We start from the raw sequence: 27,769 nt of genomic DNA on the forward strand, positions 1-27,769 counted from the left end.
AGCCCGTGAGGGAAAACCCACACGACTGGTTTCAGATGAATGCTGTTTTAGCTCTGCCCTGGCTGTCTCAGTGCTCTACAAACAGGTACTAGGCAAGCACGCCCACCACACCCAGCGTCCACCAGCAACACGGTGGCAGAGTAAACAGCCCAGGCTCGGCAGGAATGATTACCCTCTACACTCCCTATGTCAACCGCAGGCTTCTTTCTGCTCAGCAGCTGTGACTTCCCGGCTTCCTTAGAAACCCTGGCAGCAGCAGGACACCCCTTTGGCCTTTGGTGTCCCAGCCAACTGAATGAAACCTGGCATGACACAGTGTCACACACAACCAACCCTATTAGATAAAACAATGCAAAGATCCCCAAGGATCCGCATTCCCCTAAAGGGCAAAACATCTGCAAAGTCTCTATCAGTCAGATCTCTATCACAGACCCAATTTGCCTAAACAAAAACAGCACAAACAAAAACAACCTCCAAACATCAGCCCAGGGTAGTTTCTACCACACTATTCATATGCTGGGAAGCTGGCACCAAAGAATGGGGGTAAAAACTGCAGCCCTGTTTCCTAGCTGCATAGCTGCCTCTTGGGACAGCTGCCTGTCTACCTGAAGGGCTCAGCGTTTTTCAAATCCAGTCCCACTCAGCAGGCATGCAATCAGTGCCTGGGATGGACAGGACGCTGTTCTGGATGGAGAGGCAAGTCAAACTGGCTTAACAGTAATTGCCATCTCTCTTTGAGCAAAGGTCCAAGACGACTGCGGTCAAGTGTTAAACACAAACAGTAATTCCTTCTGCAAAATGGAAATGGTAGCCATAAGGAAAATGACAGTCTTGCTTTATCTGCAAGAAGGGGTGGCTACATGTCACATATTGATAACTTGAGCTATGTTCTTCAGCACTAAAAACAATCTAAGTATTAATACTGAGAAATTCTGATTCAAAAACACATTTCTAGCAATGTATTCAAAAGGAATGCTCACACAGATAAAAACATATCATTGCATCCCACCAACCACTAAGGGAAAGTAAAACACTTTCTAAATCTTGATTTGATCTTGTTTTTAAAACAGGTACTTCTCTGTTTGCTCCTGATCATAGTATTTTCAGGGATTATTAACTGAGGCACTTAATCAAAAAGTCACCAGGACACTGCAGAAAAATTCAATGGTGTCTTTTAAGTCTCAGAACAAGCTTCTTGTCTAGAGGAAATACCCATTGATTAAAATCAGACATCTGCTTATTCAAGAAGGAAATCATCACAACAACAGATGATAAGATCAGTCTTTTTTTTTTTTTTTTGAGACAGAGTTTCGCTCTTCCTGCCCAGGCTGGAGTGCAATGGTGCGATCTCTGCTCACCGCAACCCCCGCCTCCCAGGTTCAAGTGATTCTTCTGCCTCAGCCTCCCGAGTAGCTGGGATTACAGGCATGTGCCACCATACCCGGCTAATTTTGTATTTTTAGTAGAGACAGGGTTTCTCCATGTTGGTCAGGCTGGTCTCGAACTCCCAGCCTCAGGTGATCCGCCCACCTGGGCCTCCCAAAATGCTGGGATTACAGGCGTGAGCCACTGCATCTGGCTTAAGATCAGTCTTCTTACGAGCTATGCAGATCATCCAGTTCTAACACGGCAGGGGGCAGTGGGAGATTGCACGTATTTGGTCTTTTTGTTTTTATGAACTGAAAAGACTCAATTTTCTCAGACATAACTAATTCTTGATTTCTGGAATAAGCTTCCAGGCCCCTCTATAGATTTGGGCAAAATATAACAGATGCTGGAAGGGGCTACTGACCCTTCTGCACCATGGCATGGAGCAGAATTATAAGGTTTCAGTATCCCCTCAATACTCACAGATGCCAAAACAATTCCATGGAAAGTGGGTCAAGTCTTTGGTCCCAGGAGATTATTTGATTTCATCCCCTTGGCTCTAGGTAAGTAAGGTATTATTAGGCTCATTTTTAAAGGTAAGCAACCATAGCTAGAGAAGGTAACCTGCCAAACTTACACAGCCAGTAAGTGGGGAATAACATCATCTAATATATAAGGGCTGACCATGTGCCAAGCACAGGTTTAGGTGCTCCACACATATTAACTCATTTAATACAGATAACAACCATATTGTGAGTTATCATTATTACTCTCTTTTTCCTGCTAGAAAACTGAGGCACAGAAAGATTAAATGGCTTGCCAGTCCACAGGAACGGTGGATGGTGGAAGTATAATTTGAATCCATGCAGTCAGGCTCCAGCATCCACACACTCAATCACTCTTCTCAAGCCCAGAGCTCCACTTTCTTCCTTAATAGAAGACCACACACAGCTAAGTCTTGAGGTGCAAAGGTTTCAGCCCAGTTCATCGGTGGTCTTTAACTGGGATGTGAGGTATACTTTATCCTCTTAAATGACACAGAAGACGAAATTCACCAAAAATAAATAAATTAAATAAATAAATAAATAAATAAATAAATAAAACAATCTTATACTGAGGATGACCATTCTTTTCTTTTGCATAACTTGGGGAAAAATTTACAAGTTTTCTTAAAAAAAAATAGAGGAAGAGTGAGAAAAGAAAAAGCAAGCCTATCTACCTACCACAGAAGAGACACAGAATCCTCTGGGCTCAAACATATCAAGGTTTTCCAGTTTGCCCCTACCATTCCCCTTCATTTATGAAGCATGACTTCTATTAAAAAGACTTCTTCATCCAATGTCATTAATGAACACCAACAATGAATGAGGCTGTGAGGACATAAGAATGAAGACACCCCTGCCTTCCACCTCCATGAAATGTCTAGTTAAGTTGGAGGTATCTATTCAGAAAGAGGAGACTCTCTGTTTATAGACTGTGACCAAGGACTTTATCCCCCAGGTTCAGTCTGATAGTAATAGCTGGACCTAAAACAATTCTGAATGAAAGTCAGCAGTGACCATCTAAATATGAACACAAGTAAGAGGAGCACGGTAATTCAAAGGGATCTTTTGAACACTCTTTCAAGTCACTGGTTCTCATGACCATAAGAAATGTTACCTCTGCTGGCCACTCAGGGAGTAAGAGTGCTTCAGATTATAATATTCAAATAAGCAACCGACAAATTGAATCTAAATTGGTCTTGAAAAATGAATCTCTTTAAAGCTTTAACATTTTCAGGGAGGGAAATAATCACTTTTCTTGGACATTATCTCAATTATCTAATTATGTGCTGAAATAAGCACTTACTACACAAAACCAGTGGAAGCAAAGGCTTTCGTTCTTTAAAACCTGCTCCTACCTCAACTGACTCTCTTTTGTCCTAGCCTCAAGGCACATTAACTCTCTAACTGCCACTTCCGTGCAAAAATGATTTTCACCAAAAACACACACACACACACACACACACACACACACACACACACACACAAAAACCACCTTATACGGAGGATGACCATTCTCTTCTTTTACGTAACATGGGGAAAAATTTACAAAAAATAATCTGTACCAGATGAAAAATGATCCACCTCAGACAACACAGGTTTGAACTGTATGGGTTCACCTGTGTTTTCAACCAAAAGAAGATGGAAAATGCAGTCTTCATGGATGTGAAACCTGCAGAGATGAAGGGTTAACTTTTCAACTTTTCCTGTAAGTGGATTCCCAGAGCCTACTGTGGGACTAGGTATGAGAGGATTTGGGTATATGGGTGATCAATCTTCCAAGCAGATGGAGGGACAACTTTAAGTCAAAGGACACATGAAAAATAGGTAGCATTTGACCAACATAATAGTCTGTTATAACTCATTAAAAACAATCAGTACCTAGCTACTTAAAAATGTGAGCATAATACTTGCGCAGAATTTACTAGCAGCGAATTCTTCACGTTTCTCCCATCTCACCGTCCTCTCAGCTGTACAAAGATTGAAGCTGGAGCCAATTGTACCTCATGGCACAAAGAATATCAGTCTAGGCTGGGTACAGAAGCTCACACCTGTAATCTCAGCACTTTGGGAGGCCGAGGCAGGCGGACTACCTGAGGTCAGGAGTTGAAGACCAGCCTGGCCAACATGGCAAAATCTTGTCTCTACTAAAAATATAAAAATTAGACAGGCATGGTGGTGGGCACCTGTAATCCTATCTACTTGGGAGGCTGAGGGAGGAGAATCACTGGAACCCATGAGGTGGAGACTGCAGTGAGCCGAGATGCATCCCCCTGCACTCCAGCCTGGGCAACAGAGCAAGACTCCATCTCAAAAAAAAAAAAAAAAACAAAAACAAAAACAGAACATCAGTCTAATAAGTGGATACCTGGTGAGATAAGAACAATTGCAACAAAAGGCACATTATCTCCTACAGGCAGTAGAGCTCAGCTCCTTGACTTTCCTCATATTAGGAAATTAGCAATAAAAATTTTTTAATGTCATTTTGCAAATATTGGACACTATGGGGAAGAAACTTCCTAAGGGCCCCCTTATTCTTTGTAGCACTTCTCGTGATTATTCAGTTTGGATAATTCACCCCCATATTCTCATCAGACTTCAGAAAGGTAAGGTGAAAGCAAAGTAAACAGGATCGCATTTCACTGTTAGGCTACTTAATTGTCATGATTCTCCTTGTCCAACTTATTTCAAGTTCTGGGCCTGATTTTAAAGACAAACTGCTTCTAGCTTCCCAAAGTAGTTCAAATAGCTTCATGTGAAAACTGTTTGAAACAAAAAGTAGAAAGGAGTTAAACTTAGTAAGGGTAAATAAAAGTGGGGAAACTACTTCTGCAGGTGAAAAAAGTTAAGAGCGATGGACTGGGAAAAATAAGTTCTGAATAAAGATACGGGCGGGTTAATGGGTGAAGACCTCGTTTTTTGGTTCAGGAAGTGTGTTTTAATTCAACAAATGGCATCTTGGACAAAAGGGGAGAGCTGAGAAAATTGTAACATCACAAGCAGTCAAAAAATATCTGTAAAATGAGGTGTCGTAGAAAAGGAGTACAAGAGTATGGAATAACTTGGGTAGAATCAAGTTGTTGGAAGGTTGAATGGGACCTCAGAAATTTTAGAAATTATCTAGCTTTGCGTTTTTTTTCTTTTTTTTCCGACAGGGTCTTGCTCCACTGCCCAGGCTAAAGTACAGTGTCACAATCACTGCTCATGCAGCCTTGACCTCCCTTGCTCAAATGATTCTCCCACCTCAGCCTCCTGAGCACCTGGGATTATAGGTGAGTGTCACCACGCCCAGCTACTTTTTGTATTGTTTGTAGAGACGGGGTTTCACCATGTTTCACCTCTGGTCTCAAACTCCTGGCTTCAAGTAATCTGCCCGCCTCGGCCCCCCAGTGTACTGGGACTACAGGCGTGAGCCACTGCTCCCGGCCTGGCTTGACTTTTTGTTTTAAAGGCGAAGACATTTGAGGTCAAGGGAAGCTAAACAACTGGTACCAGTTCATACTGCTCAAGTGCAGCACCCAGAAGGGAAAAAAAGCATCCCATCTCCTGTTCACCCACATCCCATCGCCTGCTGCTATGCTGTGGGGTCTCACCTTCCTGAACAGCATCTTCGTCATGCTCATTTTCCGCATCTCTGAAATGGAGACAACACCTTGCTTCTACCTAATTCACCGGAATGTAAGGCCAAACGAAAAACAAAGCCAGAGATACCCTTAAACTTCTAGTTTTAGTAGCACTTTCCCTGCCTTCATGCTGTGGCGTTCCTCTGCCAAAGCAACACTTACAACAGCCTCTCCGGATCACCCCATCAAAAGCCTGCAGCTGTTTTTACTAATTGGTTAAAAAGATAACAGGCAGCACCTGCCTCTTGCAAGGACCCATCCCACTGATTAAGGCCTTTTTTCTGTTGAAAAGCAAGTATTTCTGAGATTGGTTCCACTGGGCAGCATCAAAGCTTCTGTGGAAACGGATTGAATATTGATAACAAACTAGAAGAATCTACACGGAAAGGAGAAAGGCTGGGACATCTTGCGAAGCTTGAAGAAAGGAAGACAGCAGGGGGTATGTAATCTTACGATGATCAAGAAACATGGGCAGTGTGCAGAGTTAAGAACAGGCCCTCGGCCTGGTGCAGTGGCTCACGCTTGTAATCCTAGCACTTTGGGAGGCTGAAGCCGGCGGATCACTTGAGGCCAGGAGTTCAAAACCACCCTGGTCAACGTGGCGAAACTCCATCTCTACTAAAATTCAAAAACTTAGGCGTTTTTGAATTTGGTGGTGGTGTGTGCCTGTAGTCCCAGTTACTCAGGAGGCTGAGGCAGGAGAATCGCTTGAACCTGGAAGGTGGAGGTTGCAGTGAGCCGAGATGGCACTACTGCACTCCAGCCTAGGTAACGGCAAGACTCCATCTCAACAACAACAACAAAGAACAGGCCTTGAGTCCTGGGCTCATGCCATGCTCCACTCCTACAAGAGGCTGAACCTGGGGCAAATTATATCTAAGCTCCCTGTGCTGCAGCTCCCTCACCTGGAAACTGGTAAGAACAGTTCCTAGTTCATGAACTGTTATGAGACATACACTATTACATGTTTGGCCCTCATCAATGACCTGCAGTAAGTAGGATATGTTTTCCTAGGAAAAGAACAGCTTCCTCAGGAACATCAACCCTCATTTAACAGACTTTTTTGGCATTCTCATTAAAAACAAGTAGTTACTGATGAACTAACAGCCCAAGCAGGAAGTTTTCTTCTCCCAACTCCGATACATGCACTTGCGCAGAAGGGCTACATACAACACACCTCCGCACGCCCCAGCCGCAACCATGCCAAAAGGACACTGAGCTCCAAAGAGAATTCTTCCAAGGGTTCCCTTTGGGTGTTTCAGGGCCAGTGTTTTCTGGATTGGATTCTTCCATCTGTGTCAACTGAAGACAGTAATTAAACTTTCCTCAAGTGGCCACTGCATAAGGTGACAAAGTGTGCCCTGTTCTTTACTTTGTTTCCCAAGCTCCAACATGATTTTTAAACCAACTCAGTTATTTGTGAGAAAAAAAAAAAAAAAAAAATCCATGAATGTGGTTTCCTCCATCTTCTTCTCATGAGAAAAAGCATGCTGAAAATGACAGTAGGTGCCCTAGCACTAAGATGTTCCCTTCTTTGGGGAAGGACTGTTCGGAGACAATGAGTGAGCCTGGGTCCTCAGTAGCACAGCACTAGCCATTTTATTTATTTATTTATTTATGTTTGGTTTTGGGTCAATTCATTAGACTTCAAAGTGTTGCTTCATTACAAATGAAATAAAAGATTACAGACATGAAAATCAAGTTTGAAATAGTTATTACGTTACTGGTTAGAATCCTACTTCCAAATATTTCTAAGACTCGGTTGTTCCACCAACCAGTGTCAAAGGTCCCCTAGAAATGGATTTAATATCCATGACAAAGTAAAATAATGTAAAAGGGGAAAGAAAGGCTGTGACTTCTGAAGCTGGGGTGGGTGGGATGAGGGCTGGTGAGTAGCACTCTTTAAAGTACAGAATTTCCTGGAATGTGTTGCAGAAGAGTTTTGAGCTTTTCCAAAGTGAAGGCGTAATAGTGGTGTTCCATATGGCTAATGACAGCAGAAGGCATGGAGTCTATGGAGAAAGCATTTCATTGGGACTAAGTTGCTCTTGATAAAAGATGAGGACCTGGAATTTATTAGACTACTTATGCCTATTGCTGCCTACACTCCCTTCTTCCCATGCAGTAAAACGAGGCAGTTCATGGCTACAGCTATAACTTTTTCTTTTCCTTCTTTCATTTTTTTAAAGTAAAAGTTATCTTGAGAATATCAGTTCGAACTCCAAAGATCCAAGTATCATTTAAAAATATTTTTAAAGGGGACAATAGAAAACCTAGGGAAGGTGGGGATTTACCTAAAAGAAAATGAAGATGGATGAGAGGAGCATGCATGCTGTTCCAAGTAGGCACCATGCTGGGTTCTTCATGCAAGTTTTCTTGCACCCTAATCCTCTCCGTAACTCTATAAGAAAGATGCCATTAATTGCATTTGACAGATTATTAGTGTCCAATGAGTTTCTGCCACAAAGCCAACATTTGCACTGGATCCATCTGATTCTAAATGTTTGTTCATGACAATAAATCAAAAAAACTATTTTATAATAGTTTTCTTTCCTACGGAAATATAGGAAGGGAGGCAAAATAGATCACCTGGTTACCCAGAACCACATGGCTCCTGAAATTTGAAGTTTACAAAAGGTAGAAAGGTCGCAAATGAATCCTGAATCAGTAATGATTCTTTGACCCTAATGCCCACATGATTAATTCAGACATTTAAAGAGAAAACTGTTGAAACAAATGTCAATGCACTAAAATTACAAAGGAGAAAGTAAGTCAGGCATTGCCACAGCTATGATCCAATTCTTTTTTTGAGATGGAGTCTTGCTCTGTCGCCCAGGCTGGAGTGCAGTGGGGCAATCTCAGTTCACCACAACCTCTGCCTCCCAGGGCACAAGCCATCTTCCCACCTCAGCCCCGAGTAGTTGGGACCACACGTGCATGACACCACGCCTGCCTAATTTTTGTTCTATTTTACTTTCTAGAGATAGGGTTTGTCTATGTTGCTCAGGCTGGTTTCAAACTCCTGGGCTCAAGTGATCCACCCGCCTTGGCCTCCTAAAGCATTGGGATTATAGGTGTGAGCCACTGTGCCCGGCCCATCCAAGTATTAAACAGTTAAAGAGAGAGCAGAGAAAAAGTAGAGGCAACAAGCCTATGTCTTTGAAGAGGGACGTATTGGGGTTTAGCATGAGATACTACTAGTCACAAACTAGCCTTGTCACTTGAGGCAGGTTCTTTAACATCTCTAAGATAGCATCCACGTGTAAAATGAGAAAAATAATACTTAACTCATTGAATAGTTCAATAATTAAATGTGCTGATATTCTTAACACAGTGCTTGCTTGATTCCCCAGATGCTAAATAAATGTGACCATCATTATTATGGAGCACGTGCAGGTGGTGGGGAGGAACCACGTTTCCACAGTTTTGAAATGTATTCACTATTGCCTCCGTGTGGTACACCATTTTAATTGGAGATTTAAATAAAACAAGTACATCTAGGACTACTGTCATTTTCAACACTTTAAAAAGCCTCATGAAATATTCTGAAGAAATGCTATAACAGTTCCTAGAATCAAAGTCACATACTTTCCATAGCTGGAGAAGGAAAGTTTATGATGTTCATGTGCAAGACACTAGTGGCTGCAATCCTTCATGCAATTGAGAAATAATGATATTAATACATTGGAATTGCTTAAGTAAAATCTGTAAAATCCAAAAGGCAACAGAAAAGCAACTAGGCCAGAAAAACCAGAACTTTATGTTAATATAGGAGTATTCACAGTCAGTACGTAAAGGCTACTGCATTTCAAATTCTAAATAGCTCATATGGGATTGTAATCTTAACCACAAATTCCCACCTTCATCCTGGAGAGAGAGAAGAAGAAAAAGCTTTTCTGAAAGACACGCATGGAGCACAAATGATGTACGTAGTAAGAGACCAAGGTTGGAAGACACCATGTGAGGCTCACAGCACTCTAAGTTTAGTGAATGCAGACACAACTTTAAGCTTTTCAGACAGAAAAATGAGGATAAAAAATTGGAACACATCCAAAGGGGGCAAAAAACAATCATGTGAATTTTAGAGAAAATCAAGTATTTTAGTGGCAATATTCCAATTCACTTAAATACAATTCTTAGACAAATTCTTCATCATTTTATGTAAAATTCAGTTCTATTCTGTGACCTCTCTGGCTTTGAAAGTATAATACAGAGTTTTCTCTGTATATACCCTCAAGAGTCCAAATTTTATATGAACAGCTATGATATTTCTCATCAGAATAGGAGAACAAGAAATAAGAATGTGTGTTATCAAGATCAAAGAAAAGCAAATTTCACAGTTCCATTAAACATTAAGGTGATGCAATAATTTATCCAGGCTTATTATTCTTTTTATTTTATAAAGAAACCTGAGGCTGGGCACGGTGGCTCATGCCTATAATCCTAGCACGTTGGGAGGCTGAGGAGGGAGGATCACCTGAGATTAGGAGTTCGAGACCAACCTGGCCAACGTGGTGAAACCCCGTCTCTACTAAAAATACAAAAATTAGCCGGGCGTGGTGGCACCTGCCTGTGATCCCAGCTACTCGGGAGACTGAGGCAGGATAATCACTTAAACCTGCCAGGTGGAGGTTGGAATGAGCTGAGATCGTGCCACTGCACTCAAGCCTGGGTGACAGCGTGAGACTCCATCTCAAAAAACAAAGCTGAGCTGAACTGTTACCAGATTTGCCATTATTTTTCAATTTGTAGAGAAATGTGAGAACTGGTTTAAGAATTTGTGATTAGCGGAAAATAGAAATTCTATTTAAACCTAACAATCCTTCACACTAATTTCAAAATTTGCACTAATTTGAGAGATAGTTGGTTAACTTCCATGTGAATTAGGAAATAAATCAGATTACTTTTCTTTCAACTGCTTTATCATGACTTAAAGTGATGAGGAATTTGTAGAAAACAAAACAAAATTATTTTCCAAATTGATCAATAATTCATCCCTTCCAACTGTTCTTTTCATCTGGATAATTTCTTGATGACTTATCATACCACCAACTGACACATGATCCCTGTCTCTCAAATTATTTTTCTCTCTCACACACATACACACTGACATGTACTCACACATACACAAATGAACACACTCCGTCAGGAAACAAGCTACTTTGATATTTTTAAATTCACTTCACTTGCAAGTACCAGTCACATTGTCAAAAATATTCTCACGATTTGGGTAAGCCATTCCTAGGGCCTGTAGCTTTAAGTGGTAGACTCTTCTCAGCTTACCGCAACCTCCGCCTCCTGGGTTCAAGCTATTCTCGTGCCTCAGCTTCCCGAGTAGCTGGGATTACAGGCATGTGCCACCATACCCAGCAAATTTTTGTGTTATTAGTAGAGTTGGAGTTTCTCCATGTTAGCCAGGACAGTCTTGATCTCCTGACCTCGTGATCCGCCCACCTTGGCCTCCCAAAGTGCTGGGATTACAGGCCTGAGCCACCGCGCCTGGCCTGCAAAGTGTTTTAAAAGCTGGCATACAAAATCCTATTTCCAGAGAGTAGTGCCACCAGGATATAATCCTAATGACTATTTACCTGTTTCTGTTTTCATTATCTTTCATTTCAATTTCAGGCCATACCTCTTTCAGTGTCTTTTCTATCCACCCATGTCTTTGTTTATAGACACATTACAAACTATTCTCCATGGTGAGCATTCCTCTCCACTGGAATCTTCAGGAGAACTGCATTTGTAATAAGAATTTAGGTCCCAGTGTTTCTCTAGTTTCTGACTCTATTCAATTGCCTTTGATAAATCTGGTTGAAAGTGCCATAGGGACCTGAGATGTATGACTAATGGTAGCTCCTAGTTCAGTGGAACATAAGAAACTGCCCCTTCAGGCTAACTTCTTAATATTCATGTTCTAAATGGGCACTCTAGGGTGACTGAGGTTTTGTCATATATAGATGCTACCCAAGGGCAATTCACGCATTTGGATCTTGCTTCAAAAGTAATTATCTAGGGTTGACGGAGTTAGTTAATAAAATATAGGATACCCAGTTAAATATGAATTTCAGATTTAAAAAAATCATTTTGTGGTATAGGCATGTCCCATACAATATTTGGAAACCCCACGGCTCAAAAGTGGAGCTGGCAGAGCTTTGGGTTCAGTCTTTCAAGAGTTTTGTAGTTTGCCCATAATAGTCTATAGAATTTGCTTGACCAGGACTTGCAGGATAATCACCCAAACAGAGCTTCCCTACACAGCAGTCTAGCATCTACATCATAGTACTAGTTGTGTGATATACTGATATAATGAGAAATATACTGTGTATTTGGTCTTCCTCTGGCTCCTGGTCAGAACTTCTAAAACCCTCGTAACTTCCTAAGTGATAAGAGCCACAGAAGTAGTCATAATATTTGGATATACTCAAATATATTCAAATATCTATAGAAGTTGTAATATTTGTTTTTTGTCCTCAGCTTCTGAAACAGCTCAGAAACAATAAATGTGAAAGGGGCATCTTTTGTTATTCAGAACAAGCCCCTTTCAATTACACTTGAGCTTATGTTATGAGGTGACTTTTAGAGGATGGGAGGCTGGTTGCCAAGGAAACCAACCTTGTGATTAGGTGGTTGGCATTTTGGGTCCCAACAACTCGCCTCCAGGAGGGTAGAGAGGCTGAAGGTTGAGCTAATCACCAATGTAATAAAGACTGCATAAAAACCCTACCCAAAGAAGTTCTGTCTCCATAGGGACAGAAGCTCTTGTGCTCGGGACCCTTCCAGACCTCATCCTATGTATCTCTTGATCTGGCTATTCATTTGTATCCTTTAAAAATATCCTTTGTAATAAATTGGTAATGTCAGGGATGTTTGAACCACAGCTACTCCATCTTGAATAGGGGATGGGTAAAATAAGGCTGAAACCTGCTGGGCTGCATTCCCAGTAGATTAGGCATTCTTAGTCACAGGATAAGAAAGAAGGTTGCCACAAGACACAGGTCACAAATACCCTGCTGATAAAACGGGATGTGGTACAGAAGCCAGTCAAAACACACCAAAACCAAGATGGCTACAATAGTGACCTCTGGTCATCCTCACTGCTCATTACAGGCTAATGATAACACACTCCCACCAGTGCTATGACAGTTTACAAATGCCATGGTAGTGTTGGAAACTTTGCTTATATGGTCTAAAAAGGGGAGGGACCCTCAATTCCAGGAAATCCCCGCCTCTTTCCTGGAAAACTCATGAATAATTCACCCCTTATTTATTTAGCATATAATCAAGAAATAACTATAGGTATACTCAATCATGCAGACCATACCACTGTGCTCTGCCTATGGAGTAGCCATTCTTTTATTCCTTTACTTTCTTAGTAAACTTGCTTTTACTTTATGGACTTGACCCAAATTCTCTCTTGTGCAAGGTCCAAGAACCCTCTCATGGTGTCTGGATCAAGACCCCTTTCTGGTAACAGTAAGTTAACTGCTTCCCTGGGTTGTACAAGTTATCCTAGCAAATTATTGAACCCGATGAGGGGGTCATGGGAACCTCCTATTTGTATCCAAGTTGGACAGAAGTTATGGGTAACCTGGGAACCCACTACTTGTGACTGGCATCTGAGGTGTGGCAGTTTTGTGGGACTGAACCCTTAACTTGCGGGATCTGGCTACAATTCCAAGTAGATCGTGTCAATTGAATTGAATTGTGGGACACCTGGTTGGTGTCTACAGGGAACTGGAGAATTGCTTGTTATGAAAAGCACGTACACCTGGTCTCAGAACATCAGCAGTGTAAGGGTAAAGGAGGTGTTTTGTTTTTCATTTAGTTTGTTAAATAGATGCTGCCCAGAGTGTCTCTAGTGTTTGTCCTACACCAACCCCACCTCCTGCCATTCCCGAAGGAACCCCCGAGTCTTCTCATAGTTTAGTAGCTAAAAGATGAATGCCCAGCTAAATGAGGGGACTTAGTAACAGCCCTAGCCTTAATGCCAGTGTCCATCCTGACTCATGGATGCCAAACTCCCACCAATTATCTCAAGTATGAAATGTTTTAGCTGTCATCACGTACTAATGAGAGTCAGTGTAGCCACAGAAAAAAGCTTAGGAAAGTAACATCCTGATGGTGATGCTGCAAGTCAGGTTTAAAACTGGAAGCACGGCAGTGCTGGTCCAACGTCTAAGGCCGATCGATGTATTGCTTAGAGTCTAAAGCCCACCAGAGGAAAGGGGTTTTTGTGAGCTGCTAGTCATTAATAGGACACTAAGTTTTTCTTCCTTTTTTTCACTTTTTTATTTCTATAAGCTATTGGGAAACAGGTGGTGTTTGCTTACATGAGTAAGTTCTTTAGTGGTGATTTATGAGATTTGCACCCATCACCCAAGCAGTATACATTGTACCCAATTTGGAGTCTTTTATAGGACACACATTTGTTCTAAATAAGTAGAATCCTTTCAGATAGAAACCTTACCTCGAGTATCAATATTTAAGCATATAAGAGTCAAATTACGGGCCGGGCGCGGTGGCTCAAGCCTGTAATCCCAGCACTTTGGGAGGCCGAGACGGGCAGATCACGAGGTCAGGAGATCGAGACCATCCTGGCTAATACGGTGAAACCCTGTCTCTACTTAAAAATACAAAAAACTAGCCGGGCGACGAGGCGGGCGCCTGTAGTCCCAGCTATTCGGGAGGCTGAGGCAGGAGAATGGCGTAAACCCGGGAGGCGGAGCTTGCAGTGAACTGAGATCCGGCCACTGCACTCCAGCCTGGGTGGCAGAGCAAGACTCCGTCTCAAAAAAAAAAAAAAAAAAAAAAAAAAAAAAAGAGTCAAATTACACTGTCCAAAGAGGGGAGAAGGGCTTGGAGGTGAGGAAGGAAACACAGGGATCAAAGAAAAAAAACAGTTGAATCAGAAAATAATCAAAAGAAACGATTTTAGTTTTATAATTCTGATTAATGAAAAACTAAGCAACGTATGAATATATACTTTTCAATGACAGTATTTATATATACAAATATATATTTATATATCACACATGTATTTATACAAATATATTAAAATTACACATATATACAGATGCATAATTTATGTATCACATATATGTAACATACATAAATATATAAAACCCATAAAAGGCTAGTTCAGGATATGGACATTTTTCATATAGTGATAAATAACCAAAACCTAAAAATATTATAGAAAAGAATCCACCCCCTAGAATTTTATCATAAGGAAATAGTCCTAAATAATGGGAGGGAAGGGTATAGGAAAAATTGTGTGTGTGGTCATGCTATTTTATTTCCAAATAGTGGTCCTATTCCAAAACTGGAAACAACTTCAATATCCAATAATGGAGAAATGATTAAATAAATTTTAGCATACCATTTCGTGGAATATCACTCAATCGCTTAAAACACATCTATAATGAACTTGTAACAGCCTGGATAAGCAATGTAAGAGTAATTATTTCAAAAAGAAAAGGAGACCAGGTGTGGTGGCTCACGCCTGTAATCCCAGCACTTTGGGAGGCCGAGAGAGGCGGATCACGAGGTCAGGAGATCAAGACCATCCTGGCTAACATGGTGAAACCCCGTCTCTACTGAAAATACAAAAAAATTAGCTGGGCGTGGTGGCACACGCCTGTAATCCCAGGTACTCAGGAGGCTGAGGCAGGAGAATCGCTTGAATCCAGCAGGTGGAGGTTGCAGTGAGCCAAGATTATGCCACTGTGCTCTAGCCTGAGTGTCAGAGCGAGACCCCATCTCAAAAAAAAAAAAAGAGAGAGAGGAGGTTATAAAATATGGCATGCTTATGTGTTTCAAAAAAGTCTCTCATTGAAAAACAAACCATACTTAGTGAAAAAATACAAAGAAAATTTATCAAATTGTAACAGTCATCTTAGCTGCTAGGATTATGAGGTTTGTTTTCACTGTAACTATGTATTTCAAATTTTGTATAAGGATGGTGTAGGATATTTATAATTGTAAAAAATTAATCATTTAATTTACAGAGGAAAAGGAAAACCAGAAATACAAAGTTTAGCCAATTTAAAAAATCACATAAACACAGAATTTTTTTTTAAACACAGAAGAAAAATAAAGTAGCTTTTCAAAATCTACTTCAGCACTGTTACACTGTAGATCTGCTGTTTGCAGCAAATGCAACTTAAAGTAATTCACCAACAGATGTCACTGTTACACTTCCTACTTTAAGCATATCTCTCGAGACGCAGAAATTTACGTAGGGGAACAAAATCAAAACCTTTACTAATTCTCATGCCATCTCCCGCAGGACTGCAGCTTTCTCATCTTTCAGCTTCATTTCTAAACCTCCTTTTGTAATACCTGAAATGCTGAATGCTGTTCTAAAATGACATGCGGTGACCATGGTTTTATGGTTATGAAAAACACAGGGTTCTCCTGCTCTTTGAATGCCACCCATGTGAACATCACAGATTTAACCCACACTCGTCAAACACATGGTTCCAGGTCTGAAAGTAATGAGTTGGAGAACACAAGATTGTCAACAGGCATTAAAGTTAGTGGTTAAAAAAAAGAACAAGTGCTTCTTAGATTTCTGGTGCCTCACCTCATCTGTGACAGGAAACTGGATGGGTAAAGAGGGATTGCAGAGAATCACAATAATCTGGTCAATCCTATCAGGCCATCTAAATGTGGAAGTAGCTGAACCCCAGCCCAGTGCTTTCTAAGGAGAAGTCAATACTTCTGTGTCAATGAAAACAAGAATGAATAAGAAAGGAGAAGGCAGGTAGATGTATGGCTCATGCCTGTAATCCAGCACTTTGGGAGGCTGAGAGAGGGAACATTTTCAAGTCAGGAGTTTGAGACCAGCCGGGCCAATATGGTGAAACCCCACGTCTACTAAAAATACAAAAATTAGCTGGGTGTGGTGGCTCATGCCTGTAAGCCCAGCTACTCAGGAGGCTGAGGTGGGGGACTGCTTGAACCCAAGAGGCAGAGGTTGCAACAAGCCAAGATCCTGCCACTGCACTCCAGCCTGAGCAACAGAGCAAGACTCCACCTCAAAAACACAAAGCAAAACAAAACAACAACAAAAAACAAACCAACAGAAACAGAGAAGGCTAATTTTTTTGAACTAAAAGTAGATCTATCATTTGATCCTGCAGTCCCACTACTGGGTATCTACCCAGAGAAAAGAAGTCATTATACAAGAAAAGATATTTGCACATGCATGTTTATTAGCAGTAAAATTTGCAAAAATATGGAACCAGCCCAAATCCCCATCAATCAATGAGTGGATAAAGAAAATGTGGTATGTGTGCACGTGTGTGTGTATATATGTATATATATGTGTGGGTGTATATATATGTATATACATACTGCGTATGTATATACATGTGTATACATATACACACACACACATATATACACATATACCATGGAATACTACTCAGCCATAGAAAGGAATGAAATAATGCCATTTGCAGAAAGTTGGGTAAAATTGCAGACTATTATTCTAAGTGACATAACTCAGGAATGGAAAACCAAACATTCTATGTTCTCACTCGTAAGTGGGAGCTAAGCTATGAGGACGCAAAGGCATCACAATCATACAGTGGACTTTGGGGACTTGTGGGAAAGAGTCGGGGGAAGCGAAGGATTAAAGACTACACATTGGGTACAGTGTACACTGCTCAGATGATGGGTGCACCAAAATCTCAGTAATCCCCACTAAAGAACTTACTCATGTAACCAAACACCACCTGTTCCCCCAAAAACCTATTGAAATAAAAAAAATTAATTAAAAAGAAAATTGCAGAGGTTATTAAAAGAGAACAAAAATTTTAAAAAAGAGAAAGGAGAAGGTTATGTTTTTTTAAATGCATCATCCTATATTCTGCAGATTTTCTGCCAACCTATCTACCTGTTACTTGAGCAGCTGGGGAGAAAGGTTCATGAATATGGAAGGAAGGCAGAGTATTTGGATTTCATTTGAGAATCCAGAGCATATCAGTTGGCTTACCTATGTTATTCACAAATTTTTAGTAAAAGGATATTAAGTAGTGACTCGCAATCAGTGGGTACTCCCACAGTGAGATTTAGGCTACAAAGCTAATGAACAGAGTGCTCTGGAAACACTCAGATAAATGACAAACACAGTCACTCCTAGACAAGTTGCTGGTTACTTTCTAGTGTACAAATTTCAGATCACTAAGCTGCATCTTGATTTTCTGCAACCCACTGATTTTTTTAAACAATGACTCATACACTAAATGCAGCTTTATATACACAATTTACATTAAATACATATTAAATGAGCCTCTGTTGACCACGAAGAACCACAGCACAATCACAAAGATTTCTACTTACATGGAGATCCAAGTACAATTCGCTTCTGTTTGATTTCTCCCTTTCCTCATGAAGCAAAAATGGACAGGCTGGTCCCGCTCTGTAGCCCAGAACCCACGCGCCTCCATCTCTGCTGGGAAGGTCTTTAGGTGTCTGCTCATTGAAGCCATCCCAGGGAAAGCCCTCAGAGGAGATACCTAAAACAGACACAGAGAAGGCCATCAGTGACATGGCAGCCAAATAAATAAATAAAGCCCTATTTGGGGAACTCCTACGTAGACTTCTTCATACTAGCTCTTACTTTGCTCTCTAAGTTATATTTTTAAGAGATTGCTTTCCTTCAAAAGTATTTCTCCCGACAATTTCTAAATCACACCAACCAAAAATTACAACATATGCCCTCATCCCCAGTTTGAAAAGATAAGTCTATTGACTGTACTCTATGCCCCATATTCTTGATTACAGGTTGCATATGGGTCATTCTATCTCATAATGAAATCAGAGGAGCTGGGGGACAGAAGTCAGGAGGTCTAGCCTGTGGCTTTCCTACAGTTCCTAAACAGTGTCATCTGAGCCAAGTTACTAATGTGTGTGTTCTTCAGGGCAGGAATGGTGCCTTCTTCATCTTCATTTCTGGGAATAGAATTATTATGCATGGTGCATACAGGACTTGGTCACTTTGTTGAATGAGTGAGTAGTGCATGAGAAACCTATTTGGGATTCCATTTTGTCATCTCTAGAATCAAAGTTATTAGTCTAGCTCATTCTAACCTAAACTGTAGGCAAGTAATAATAGGATGATAATCATTAACTATGTGCCAGACACTGTTTTTAGCTCTGTTCAATTTTTATGATAACATATAGTTAGGTATCATTAGTGTTCTCATTTTAAATGGAGAAACTGAAATACAAAGAAGTTAAGCAATTTGCTTAAAATCATAAAATCAGTAAATGGTTAACCTAGGACTTGAACCCAGGCAGTTAAACAACAGAGGGTCGTGCTTTTAATGACTACACTATGGCCTCTGCCTGACATTCTGTTCTCAAAATAGCAATATGTGTTCTACAACAAAAGGACTTTACTACAGTCAAATCAGTGAGAAAAGCTACATACTGTTATCTCTAGAAGAACCATGATTCGTGTTAGCGTATTAAAGACCTTGGGATGTCCTTTAGTACAGAAAACCTAATTCTGTATCATAGGGTTTTCCAAACTCATTTGCCCACAGAATCCATTTAAAGGACACCTGCTAAATGTGTCGCAAGCCACTTAATATTGTACTGGAACATAGTTTGGAAAATACCAGATTAGATCACTTCTAATGTTTCACATAGCACTCAAGTTCCTAGTCCTCTTTTAATTCCTGGTAAGCAACCTCGGCAAAATTTTAAGCAACTAGGCAGAAGTTAAAAGTTTAGGCTCGGGGTATTTTGCAATAGAGATCACTGTTGAATATATGATAGCGTGTTTATTACACATAATCCCTGTAAGAGTCTGTTTGGCAGCCACCCAAAGCCAACCAATGGCTTCTACCATGCTGAAACCTGACTTACACGAAACTAGAGCTGACAGTAAGTCAGCTCACAAAGGACCTGCGGGATAGCATGCTTGTATTAGAGTAGCATTTTAGAAAAAAATGAAAACAGCTAAGGTTTGGCTGTTGTTTGCCTGTTGGGTATGTTAGTTTTCAATCACACTTCAAAGTGGACGATGATGCAGGTCACAGTGTGTCTACAGTTACCCTCTAGCAGGCTGTCCACAAAACACCTTTCTGCAGCCACTGAGAAAAATGAGAGTCCAGGGCTTCCCCAGTCTATGCTCACCCCTGCAGACACAGTTGTCTAGGAAGAGTATACCTAGGCTCTTCCTTGATCTGGGCCAGATGCCTTAGAACAAGTGCCTTTCCAGTCAATCCCCTTGCTACCCACTGTCTACAGACAGTCTTCTGGGCTTTCATTTAGAGTCTCATGTGCTTTGGAGTGACCCACTTCTAGTCTCAAGACAGAGGAATGAACTAATGCCTAAGGGAACCTCAGGGAGAAGGCACTCTGCTTAGTACCTTTGCTTTATGTTCATGTTGACTCTGAGGAAGATAGTACTGGTTATACTGTAACAGATGAAGAAATTAAAGCTCAGACCCCCTTTAACTTCTATTTATATGGCTCATCCTCCTCCTGGACTATTTCTGTTCGCCTTTGTCATAAATCTTTTAAAATTTACAGTATACTCTCACTGTACTACCTCATCTTCCAAGATGTATTGGTTACTAATCTTCCAAGATGTATTGGTTACATCCCTCATTTTAAATCCCTCAACCTTTCATTTTTCTTTTGAAGTAGGGGCTGGCTTTGGGGAAACTTTGCACAGAATAATAAAACAATATAAAACATAATATATATCACACAACACAATGTACAACACCTGAGGTCAGACATCTGTATCATCAGAGGCACATTGTCTGGTGAGTATAAGTTCATCATTTAGGTACAAGAGAGTGAAACATTCCCATAATAACAAGGATTTGGGGTCTTGGATGAAACACACATGCGTGCATATTTATGCAAACACACATGCAAACCCCTCACACACCTGCAGTGGCTATGCAATACTGCATTAATGAGGTGAGGTGTGCAATCCAAATCACTCTCTATACAGAGGGAAAACAATGTCAAGGTGAAAGTTGTCTGCTTTCTGGAAATGGTTTCAGTTTTAAAGAGTTACTTTCTAATACCTAAGGTTTAACCAGACAATATCCCTATGAAGGAAACATGCAAGGTAAAACCATGATGCAGAATAATTTTGGCAAGAATCATTTGGACAGAAAAGGACCATAAGTAACATAAAACTGAAATAAGTAACATAAAACTGTTATTCTCAAAAGTCTGACAAAGTAGGTTAGGACAAATGACAAAGTCAACGTTCTGATGACTGTAACGTATTTATAAAATAATTTTGGAGTGGAGAGTTTGAACGACACAAACACAACTTTTTTAGTCAAAAATAAAGCACAAATCTGTATTTATTAAAATGGGTAACACCCAAAGTAGTCCCTCCACCTGAATACATTTAATAAAAAAGAAAAGAAAATCATCTGAAATTAGACAAATATATTCTGTCAAAACAGTCAACTGTCATTTAATTTTCTGATACAAACAGATTTGGGGGTGTTAGATCTTTAGAGAATATTTTGTGAAAACCTGAATCGGTCTTATCAGTTTAAACATGTGTCTTTCCCTTTCATGTGCACATTACAAACCTGTCTTGTACTCAATATTTTGTTTCTCAAAGACATTTCAACAGCTTGATCGACCACACATACACACACAGGTTATTTGTACAGCTGACCACGGTTAATACAACGTACAGCACAGTCACAGTAAAGGTAGGGTGACTTACCTTGGAACCACTTTGGAAGTCTGTGCTTTTCAAAACCATTCACATGACGAGCTGCACTTCCTGATGCTAACCTACAACATCAGACTGAGGTTTTGCTGTCAATTATCAAAACAACAGAAGCAGACAGAATGGAAAGGTAGTAATATGCCATTTAAAACGGGGCAGTGTCCACAGCTCATCTTTCCAAAATGGGATCAGTCTGTCTAGCAGGGGTACACTGGATTATGGTTCCCACTGTTTCACTCCCTCCCTGCAATATGATCATGCACTCACGGTCTTTTCTGGTATATTTCCCCTGCCACGTGACTTGCTTTGGTCATCTGAATGTAAACAATGTGACAGTGTGCCAATTGTGGGCCAAGGCCTTGAGACGCACGGTGTGTTTTCATGCCCCCGCCTTGTGCTTCTGTCCTCACCATGAGACGAACACGGTCCTCGGGAGCTTCGAATGAAACCTGGAACGTCTGACCTAGGCACAGTCCTGCAAGCCTGGAGCCAAGCTCAGTCAAACCCAGGCCCAATCGAGTGGACCTGAGCCAACTACCAGGCCAGTGCATAAAAACAATAAATATTTATTATAAACCATTGAGATCTGGGACCTCTTTGTTGAAATAGTTGCCTCATACACTATCATGTCGGCTCCTGCTAGAAGCACTGTAACGATTGAAGACATTAAACCTTTTCAGCTGAGGACGTAAAGACGACAGTGTTTTTGTTTTGTAATTTGTACTGAAAAGAATTATTCAATGTACTGCAAGGATTTGAAAAAGGAACTGAAAACTCATGGCACACCCATGTACTCATTCATATACAAACTACATTTTATTAAACAGTTAACCCTATTTACCAGACATTGTCTTTACTCATCTAAAGAATATACATATAAAAATATACCAATTTCCTAAAGGAAGTCTGTGAACATGCTATGTAACCAGCAGATCTGGCCAAAAGTCCCCAAGGGACAAAATTACAGTGCCTTTTAGGCTGCTTCTTCTAATTCTCCCATCACACCAAGCCCTCACTTGACAGCAGTGATGAAATGGTTATGCATCCAAAAAGAGGACAGAAAAAACGAAAACCCTAGGCTTAAAACTCTCCTGAGTTTTGGCTCCCGTGCTGTAGTGCCCAAGGCCATTCATCTTACTTGACATAAAATAAACCCTACGAGGTGAAGTTTTCTCAGCTGGGAATATCAGAATTGATATGTACAGGTGGACAGGTTGTCTTCCATTATGTTATTCAAACGTGTACTTACAAGCAAGAAAGACAGCAATCTAGACGTGTAGCTAATGGAAAGTGACACTGCTAAGTTCTTGTAGAGTGGGTGTGTGGCTGTGTATGTAATCACTCATGTCTATATCTAGGAAGAGAGAGGTGTGGCAAAAGTATAGTCTCATGGCTGCTACCTGTCAATTAGAGATCAATGCTCACTAATGCAACTACCCATCATTCTCAGCAGTGTTAAATGTCACAATGTCACCAAACCAGCTAGGTAGATAAAATTCTGAGGAGGTGTGGTATCTGTCCACCCCAGCCTCTAACGCCTCACTGGAAGTATGTGGGGAGAGAAATGATGAATGAACAAAGATGGACAGGTGGAAGGTGTGGCCGGTCAGAGAAAGGCAGACGGCAAATCAAAAACTAGCAGAGAGTGGGGAGCAAGCTCTGTCAGTCTGAGCATCGATGAGGAAAGCATCCACGGCCATCAAGCAACTGCAATGTAGTTTGCATTTCCAAAATCATGCTTAAATTCAAATAAAACAAAATTTACAGTTGGAAGGAATCTTGTATATCTCCCCACCTACATGCTCATTTTAGAGTTGAAAGAACCGAAATCCATGAAGATCGCAGTATTTCCAACATGCCAGCTAGCAGCAAAGGCAGAACTAAAATCTACATTCTTTATGCTATTTAGAGAGGCATATTATTGCCAGTCCCCAGATGAGAATATTGAGGGCTAAGAGAGAAGTATATGTGAACAAGTTAAAGAGCGTGGGTACAGGGCTTTAACATGTGGGCTAAATTCCTGGCTTTGACCTTTACTAATTCTTTGACCTTGGTGAAATTACCAAAACTCCCCGAGTCTTTATTCCCTCATCAATAAAATGAATATAATAAGAATATGCCTGATATTGAACTAGGCTCACAATTATTTTCTTTCAGACTTTTCCTGTGCTGGGGGATAGAAAGATTTGATGGAAGAAGCAAATAATTTCCTGTTTTAAGTAAAGAAATCTATATACAATGAGGGTATATCCAACATCACACAGTCATGTGAAAGGCTATTTTTTTGTCAGAGAAGATAAAGAGAACAACAACAAGGCTTGTAAGAATTCAGCTGCACTATTGTGCAGCAGATCTTAAATCTGTTCATGTTCCAAAAATAGAATTCACGTCATCAAATGCAACAGCTCCAAGTAAGTGGCTGATCATCTCTGGAAACAACAACTCCTCAGGGTCATTCATAGATACGCTTTGATATACTCCTTCCCAGAAAGTCAAACATAGGAGCCTAGAGCCATGAATGGAGCTATTTATAGTCATGGCTTTAAGTGAAATAGCATTTTAAGGAAGTATACATACATATCTCTTATGATTATTGTATTAACCTCCTTCCACGGTTTTCTCCTGTGGAGAACACTAGTTGAGGGGTGTATATTACTCAAGCTAGGAAACTTATTTGTGGCCATAGTGACACTGGATATTTTCACACTTGAAAAACAGGGCGCAAATGATGGCAAGAATGGATAGACCACCGAGGTAAGGTGTGATGCAGAAAAGACCAAGGAAAGAACAAATTGAGGAGGTTGCAGGATTCACTGACGCATTAAAAGCCTCCGTCTATTCTCAGATAATAAATGCTCAAAACATTAGTTGTTAATACTTCAAATACTTAAGTGATCCAAAAATTTTTGTATGTTTGGTTATAAAGAATATGACCGGGTGCAGTGGCCCACCCCTATTAATTTCAGCACTTTGGGAGGCTGAGGTGAACAGATCACTTGAGGTCAGGAGTTCGAGACCAGCCTGGCCAACATGGCGAAACCCCATCTCTACTGAAAATACAAAAAGTAGCTGGGTGTGGTGGGAGGTGCCTGTAATCCCAGTTACTTGGAAGGCTGAGGCACAACCCAGGAGGCAGAGGTTGCAGTGAGCTGAGACTGTGCCACTGCACTCTAGCCTGGGCAACAGAGTAAGACTCTGTCTCAAAAAAAAAAAAAAAAAAGAAAAAAAGAATATACTTGCTTGTTAACAAAAAACATGTATATATATTTTTGAGATGGAGTCTCACTATGTCTCCCAGGCTGGAGTGCAGTGGCATGATCACAACTCACTGTAGCCTTGGCCTCCTGTGCTCAGCAATCTTCTTGCCTTGGCCTCCCAAGTAGCGGGGACAACAGGTGTGCACCACCACACAAGAGTAGTTTTAAATTTTTTTTATAAAGATAAGCTCTTGCTGTTTTGCCCAGGTTGGTCTCAAACTCCTGGCCTCAAGTGATCCTACCACCCTGGCCTCCCAAAGTGTTGCGATTACAGGCATGAGCCATTGTGCCTGACCCCCAAAATGTTATTGAAGAATAAGAATACAAAAAAAAGTCATATGGTATTCATTATAAGTAAATTTGAATAACATTTTCCCTTTTATGTCACATTATTCCAATTACTATGAGGATGGTTGCACCAGTGGGAAATCCAACTCTTGAAGACATACTATAATCACTTGTTGTCCTAATAGCTAAGGAAGTAGAGAAAAAACTACAAAATCCTAAGCCCTGGATTATAAAATATATAATAAATGATTTTTTAAAAACTTTCTTTCCAAAAAGAAATGATCCCAGGAAACTCACAAAAACGAATATACATAACAAGATAAATACAGAAAGAAGGCACATTTACCATAATTAAATGTGATTGAGCATACACAATATAATTAAGAGACTGAGAATACAACATGGCTCTGAGTGTCCTTGCAACGTAGTGAGAATGAAAGGGCATTCTTTATTTCACTACTCTCATCCAAAGGAAGAAACAAGCTGATCCCTGATGGCCGACAAAGGTTTTTGTGATATAAAATTCTGAGAAAAACAGCTGTATAATCTACTTAGTTCCCACCCGAGCCTGAGCTCCATTCCAGGTGTTTGGACTAACAATTATCTTTACACAGTATTATTGCCAGCACTAGCGCCAATAAGGCTGGTCTAGTCGTATGTCAATAACAATCTCTGCCCTTCTAAGCAGAAAAGTTTGGATATTACCTTGATTGCCCAATGATTTGGAATTAAAGTGAACTCTTCATCAGAGCTGCTAAGAAATGGCCTCTATAACACATCCAGATTTGTAAATCGCCACCTTTTGCCTGAGCATCTTAGGCACCAGAGTTTTCCTATCTCCCTTCTTCCACCAGTTATTAGTACTGAGGAGTCCTGCACTTTTCCCTAGCACCAGATTTCCCACTTTCCTTCCCAATAAATCTACTTTTTTTTTTTGGACAGGGTCTCACTATATCATCGAGGCTGGAATGCTGTGGTGCGATCCTGGATCACTGCAGCTTCGACCTTGCCAGCTAAAGTGACAAGTGATCACAGGCATGCACCACCACGCCCAGCTAATTTATTTTTGTATCTTTGTATTTTGGTTTTACCATGTTGCCCGGGCTAGGATCGAACCCCTGAGCTAAAGCAATCCGCCAGCCTTGGCTTTCCAAAGTGCTGGGATTACAGGCATGAGTCAACTTGCCTTGCCGCCCCACTTCTATTTACACATACTTCAGACTGATTGATAATGTCCCATAGGTCACTGGGGCTTTGGTAATTTTTTTCAGTCCAGAAATCACCTCTCAGTGGAAAGCCTAGGTAGCTGGGCACAGTGGCTCATGCCTGTAATCCCAGCACTTTGGAAGGCGGAGGTGGGTGGATCACTTAAGCTCAGGAGTTCAAGACCAGCCTTGCCGACATGGCAAAACCCCATCTCTACTAAAAATACAAAAATCAGCCAGGCCTAGTGGCCTGTGCCTGTGATCCCAGCTACTTGGGAGGCTGAGGTGGGAGGATCACTTGTCACTTGAGCCTGGAAGGTTGAGGCTGCAGTGAGCCAAGATCACACAACTGCACTCCAGCCTGGATGACAGTGAGACCCTATCCTTAAAAAAAAAAAAAAGAGAGATGGGCTAGAAGGAGCAGAAAAATACTTAAAGATGTAAGAAGTACTGGCTTCAATTTTCCAAATTTGAAGAAAATTATTAACTTACAGATCGCAGTAGCTCAATGAACCCCCAGCAGGATTAATACAAAGAAAACTACAATAAACTGGAAAATCTGTGATTAAAAAAATTATAAAAGCAGACAGGAAAAAAATATATTATGTATAGAAAACTAAAGAATCACTAGACTTCTCAGAGCAGACAGCCCAAAAGGCAGTGAAATGACAACTTTAAAGTACTGAAATCACCTTAGGGAAAAATAGTGTGGAGGAGGGCACACAAAGGGATCAAGAGAGAACTTTCATCATGATGAAAGAGTCATTTCATCAAAAAGACATAACATGCCTACATTGTCATTATTTGTACCTGGCATTAATAACAGAACTTCCAAATACATGAAGCAAAACTATCAGAACTGAAATAACTGCATAAACAATTATATTTGGAGATGTCAATATTCCTTTCTTAGTAATTAATTACAACAGCTTGACAGAAAATCAGTAGGAATATGGAAAAACTAAACATTAACCATCAATTTTACCTAACTGATATTTATAACACACTCCATTCAATAACTGTAGCTATATGTATTTTTGCAAGTACACATGGAATTTATCAAAATAGATCACATGCTGGGCCACAAGTCTCAACACATTTAAGAGGATCAAAATCATATGAAATATATTCATTGGCTACAAAGGAATTAAATTAGATACTGATAACAGAAAAGTATTTGGAAAATCCCAAAAACTTGGAAATGAGACCATACACTTCAAAATAACTCACAGGTCAAAGAAGAATCACAAGAGAAATTAGAAAATATTTGGAACACAGCTAATTCAACCATCAGAGAGAAACTGATAACCTTACTTCATGGAGAGTGACTGTCCTCCCCCGCAGTATGGCTGACGGCATTCCTCCTCCAGACTGGGAGAGACGTCGGGCATAATTGATGCATGATTAACTCATAGCAAAGTGGATTCAGTGACCACACGCTTCCTAAATGCTGAATGCTGAGGCCTGAGGTCCCATCTCCCCTCCCCAGGCTTCCAGAACACTTGTCTTCTCTAAAACTAGACACACACTACAACATTATTCTGAGAGAAACATGACCAGCTCAAGACAAAGAACCGGGAGACACTGACACATGAGGTTCTCCAATCAATACCCAGGCCTGATCACCCTATGGTGACGTTCAAATGCAGTATTCTTACACAGGCAATCAGGGCTTCCAGTTAGCTTTTCAGTCCCCATACCTCATGCAGGTAAACAACCGATGATTACGAGACAGCAGAGAATTTGTAACATAAAG

At 40.6% G+C, this 27,769-nt stretch overlaps 1 protein-coding gene across 1 annotated transcript in view; it reads right to left on the reverse strand.

Annotated features, from left to right (window-relative positions):
- FMN1 (formin 1) overlaps positions 1-27,769 on the reverse strand; it is a 419,587-nt gene that overhangs the window by 295,035 nt on the left and 96,783 nt on the right. The window contains exon 2 of the mRNA XM_030931576.1: positions 17,882-18,057. Coding sequence (XP_030787436.1) covers positions 17,882-18,057 — 176 coding nt within the window. The remainder of the gene's footprint in view (positions 1-17,881; positions 18,058-27,769) is intronic.

Source organism: Rhinopithecus roxellana, chromosome 5 (genome assembly GCF_007565055.1).
Source record: "Rhinopithecus roxellana isolate Shanxi Qingling chromosome 5, ASM756505v1, whole genome shotgun sequence".
In the NCBI taxonomy this organism is placed as follows: Eukaryota; Metazoa; Chordata; class Mammalia; order Primates; family Cercopithecidae; genus Rhinopithecus; species Rhinopithecus roxellana.